The 4,651-nt window shown below is 49.6% G+C and overlaps 1 protein-coding gene across 1 annotated transcript; it reads right to left on the bottom strand.

Annotated features, from left to right (window-relative positions):
• Window positions 1-213: 213 nt before the first annotated feature.
• Window positions 214-4,392, bottom strand: KCTD14 (potassium channel tetramerization domain containing 14). Its single transcript, XM_032595105.1, has 2 exons — window positions 3,606-4,392; window positions 214-1,054 (listed from the first exon to the last, which is right to left on the bottom strand). The coding sequence occupies exons 1-2, from the start codon at window positions 3,726-3,728 to the stop codon at window positions 386-388; spliced, it is 792 nt and encodes a 263-aa protein (XP_032450996.1). The 5' UTR covers window positions 3,729-4,392; the 3' UTR covers window positions 214-385.
• Between the last annotated feature and the right edge of the window lie 259 nt (window positions 4,393-4,651).

The following is a 4,651-nucleotide window of genomic DNA, read 5'->3' as shown; positions in this document are numbered from 1 at the left end:
AGCCCGACGCGGGGCTCGAACTCACGGACCGCGAGATCGTGACCTGGCTGAAGTCGGACGCTTAACCGACTGCGCCACCCAGGCGCCCCAATGTTTATTTATTTTTGAGAGAGAGAGAGAGAGAGACAGAGCACCAGCAGGGGAGGGGCAAAAAGAGAGGGAGACACAGAATCTGAAGCAGGCTCCAGGCTCTGAGCTGTCCACACAGAGCCCGAAGGGGGGCTTGAAACTCATGGACTGTGAGATCATGACCTGAGCTCAAGTCCGACGCTTAGCGACCGTGCCACCGAGGCTCCCCTGGAAGATGGCTTTTGAAGGCAACTTTCAATTTCATAAGTCCCACCAGAACCCATAACACACTGCCTCTGCCCCTGGCCCCTGGGGATCACCACCAGATGAAGAGGAATGTATAAAAGTAATTGAAATACTTGGCCCGTAATGTTCTCTCGGAGTAGTGTTCATAGTATACCTGGTACCCCTGGGCTGCAATGTCCATCTTCACGCAGTCCAGGAGGTCCTTGACCTGCGGGGCTGCCTTCCAAGGTCCAAACTTGACAACCGACTTCTTTTCAAACTCGAAGACGCGCAGGGCCTCTGCGCACTGAGCTGCCTCTTCTTCAGTGCGCACCACGCACACCAGCACTGTGGAGCTGCGTGCCGCGACGGCCTCGGCGCGTGCCAAGCGCACCATGAGCTCCAGGTTCTCGCTGTAGGCGGGCACCCGCAGCAGGAACTGCTTCCGAGCCACCTGCTCACCAAAGATCTGCGGCGTGTCCTCCAAGAGCTTGACCAAAGGCTTGATTTCGTAAAACTGCGCCTCACGGTACACCTCCAGGATGTGCTGTGTGGGCAGCTGCTCGCTGCGCAGGTAGTCCAGGACGGGTCCGAAATAAGTGCCGGGACGATCGATGAAGAAGCGGCCTTCTGCATCCAGGCAGGCCTTAGTGGAGCTGGAGAACATCTCTGCCAGCTTTGAACCCGGGACTTTTCTCAGGGTGCTCACGGTGGTGGTGTACAACTCGCCTCCTACGTTAAGCTCCACGACGGGAGATACCTGAGGGCACAAGAGGCAGAGTGAAACCAACAGCGCCACCTCCAGGGAGCTCGTGGCTTATTTTCATCGACAGAATACTAAAGGATATTAGTCCAAGACGCCGCTAGGGAAGCAAGTCCCAGTGACAATGCTCACAAAGTCTGTGGCCTTGGGCAAGGCTTTTTTCCTCCCTGGGCCCATTTCCTCATTTCTAAAATGGGGATATGGAGGTGTTGTGAAGTCAGAAGTTCCCAAGGTTCCCAAGGCTCAAATCTAAGATTATAGCCTCAGAGAGGCTAAGAAACCATACATGTATTCATTGCATACAGGAAGCATTTCTTGGGTACTGACTACATGTCCACACCCCATAGTGGGCGTTGGGGATACAAATTCTTTTATTTATTTTTTATTTTAGAGAGAGAGAGTTCATGAGTGAGGGAGAGGGGCAGTGGGAGAGAAAGAGAATCCCAAGCAGGCTCCATGCTCAGCACGGAGCCCAACGCAGGGCTCGTTCCCATGACCTGAGCTGAAATCAAGAGTCAACACTCAACAGACTGAGCCACCCAGGCGCCACCCAGGGAATAAAAAATCTTATTTAATGTAGGTCAGAAGTTCCTATTAGCGGTTGGCATGACTTTGATTAATTAACTAAGGGAATTTGTTTGATAGATGTGTTTCAGAATGTGGGCCGGTGGGGGTTAAATAACAGGAATATTCTTGGTGCTGAAAAGGTCAGTAACACTGGATACAATGGCTATAAAATTGCCTCATAAACTGTAAAGTGTGGTGTCACTGGAAGTTAGGTTTAGCTGGTCAGTGGAATTTTTAGAGGCCTATTCTCAATGCCAAACCTTGAGATGGGCACTAAGGATGTGGTTAAGATGCACAGGGTACCTGCCTCGGGATGCCCACAGGCAAGCACGGAGGGGGACGTGGAAACAGACAGAGTCAGGATGCGTTTAGGGAATACTAAGTGCTGCCAACAGACCTAACAAAAATACCAGATTATTATATGTGAGGTGATACACTAATTGTTATCCTTACAAACCAGCTTCCTGAATAACTCTGCTTATTTAAAATTCATTCACTCAGGGCACCTGGGTCGCTCAGTTGGTTAAGCCTCCAACTTCGGCTCAGGTCATGATCTCATGGTTCATGGGTTTAAGCCCCACATCGGGCTCTGTGCTCACAGCTCGGATCCCCTGTCCCCTCTCTCTGCCCCTCCCCCACTGGCACATGCCCTCACGTGTACACACCCACAGGTATGTGTGTTCTCTCTCTCAAAAATAAGTAAACATTAAAAATAATAATAAAAAAAAATACAGGGCTCCTGGATGGCTCAGTCAGGTAAGCGTCCAACTCTTGATTTCGGCTCAGGTCATGATCTCACAAGTCTGAGTCTGAGCCCTGAGTCTGGCTCTGCAATGATGGTGCTTGGGATTGTCTCTCTCTCCCTCTCTCTGCCCCTCCCTCATTCTCACTCTCTCTCTCTCTCTCTCTCAAAATAAATAAATAAATGTAAAAAAATAATAAAATTAAATTCACACACTTGGTCACTAAAATACGGATGTGCCAGATACCTGGTGCACAGTGAGGAACAAGCAGGACAGTCTCTCCCCTCATAGTCTAGTGACTGTGCAAAGTGCTTTACATTCAATTCCTAACTCAAGTCTTCACAGTGCTCCTGTGAAGAATGCATTAAATCCCCATTTTACAGATGAAGAAATTCAGAATTAAGGAGCTGAAGCAAATTGCCTAAATCAACTTGCTATTAAGTGATGATCTCAGAACTTAAACTCAGGGCCAATTTACCCCAAAGCATGTGCTCTTAGTCATTACATCAATTAGTGTTCAACCTTTAAATACCTCCACTCTTCACTCCCTTAATTACTCAGTCATTCGAAAAAGGTAGAGGGGGCCCTGGGTGGCTCAGTCTGTTGAGCAACCAAGTCTTGATTTCAGCTCAGGTTATGATCTCATGGTTCATGCGTTCGAGCCCCACATTGGGCTCTGCATTGACAGTGCCCAGTCTGCTTGGGATTCTCTCTCTCAGCCTCTCTCTGTTCCTCCCCTGCTTGTGCTGTCTCTCAAAATAAATAAATAAACTTAAAAAAATAAAAAAGGTAGAGAGGACCTCTTACATTCAAGCCTCCTCCTGAGCAGATGAATAGGACACAGTCCCCGCCCTCGAGGAGTTCACAGAGGAGAGAGGGAAACAGACTGCTGAAATGTGCAGGTGCTGAGAGGGGAGACTCAAAGGCTCTCCGCGTGGATGTGTGCTGGAGGTTGTCAGGGAAGGTTTCCTAGGCGGTGTGATGCTGCAGCCGCAGAAAAGATGGGTGCAGCGTCAGAGGGAAAGCTGCATTTCCACCCAGAGATTGTGCCACAGGTCTTTGCGGAGCCAGGAGTAGTGACAGGATTCAGGAATGTCCTTGGTTCTCATTTAGGTGTGACTTCATCCTCAACTTGTCTGTGGGCTCTACCCCTAAGATTAAAGTACTGGACTAAAGAGAGCCAGAGGCAGCCAAACTAATGGGGGAAAGAACTGAGTTGCCATGGCAACAGCTCTTACCAGGGGACAGCTTTGCCGGCTGGAGTGGAGAAGGGAGACGGAGTGGATGCAGTCTGACAGCAGCCAAACAATACAGCCAGGAGAAAAATAAACCCAGAACCTGTGACTTCCTCTTTCTCCCATAAACCTCAAGGCCCCTTGGCAAGGATGTTTGGTTAACCCTGAGGTGGCTCTGTGAAGCAGGCAGTTAAACGCAAAGTTGCAGACTTTAACCCTTGAATGGATCCATGTGCTTCATCATCACTCCTGTACCACTGAAAGCTCACAGGTGCTCTGGAGGTCCCCCTATGAGGTCAGAAAGATGGGTCACATAGCCGGGAAGTGAAGTCAGAGCTGCAATCAAACCCCTGTAAGTCTGACTCCAGTACAGAATGGGTGTCCTACTCCTCCCGACATCCAGTCCCACTGCTGCCAGTAATTAGCGATGTGCCTGGGGCAGCTCACTTTCTTCTGTGGGCCTAAGCCTAGTCATCTATGAAATAGGGAGGGAAAATGGACGAAGAGAACTCTAAGCCTCTCCAGCTCTGAAAGTCTAATGAGTCCAATCACTTCAAATGTTGTTTCTGAAGCTCATTTCCAGATGCTTCACAAAACAGCTTCCTGCCCTGATATCCTCAGCCCCGTTTGTTTACCAAATAAGACCTCAGTCTTGTTCCCGAACTTCTTAGTTCTGTCCCTTGTTTCCCTCCTTTTTTCCCCAAAATCTCCCAGTTTCTTTGGAAATCCAAGACCTCCTACCTCATCCACAAATACTACAGTATGTTTCTAGCAGATAAAGACTTCTTTTCCGCCCCTCTTCTGGACCATCTGCCCATTTTTGTGGCCCCTCTGCCCCACCTTTTCTACCAATCACCCTGAAGGAGCATTCCCGGGTAAGAAAGCCAGTCTCAGGCTCTGTGCGCATGGGCTGGGGAAACACAGTCTTTAGGAGCCCTTGCTCCAGAGCTGGCCCTCCCTAAGGGCACTGGGACGAATCAGACCTAGCTTTCACCCAGTTGTAGTCTAAAGGGTCCCTACACACCTGCAAAACCCCCTGCCAAACATTC

Source organism: Lynx canadensis, chromosome D1, assembly GCF_007474595.2.
Source record: "Lynx canadensis isolate LIC74 chromosome D1, mLynCan4.pri.v2, whole genome shotgun sequence".
NCBI classification, from domain to species: domain Eukaryota; kingdom Metazoa; phylum Chordata; class Mammalia; order Carnivora; family Felidae; genus Lynx; species Lynx canadensis.
Note: the sequence above shows the minus strand (reverse complement) of the source record. Positions and strands in the feature narration are given on the sequence as shown.

What these genes read in the sequence shown, in the direction of transcription:
- KCTD14 (XM_032595105.1), bottom strand. Translation starts at nt 3,728, where the DNA reads ATGGGAGAAAGAGGAAGTCACAGGTTCTGGGTTTATTTTTCTCCTGGC. An exon ending in GCCGGCAAAGCTGTCCCCTG is followed by an intron (nt 1,055 to 3,605) that starts GTAAGAGCTGTT and finishes TTGTGCCCTCAG; the next exon opens with GTATCTCCCGTCGTGGAGCT.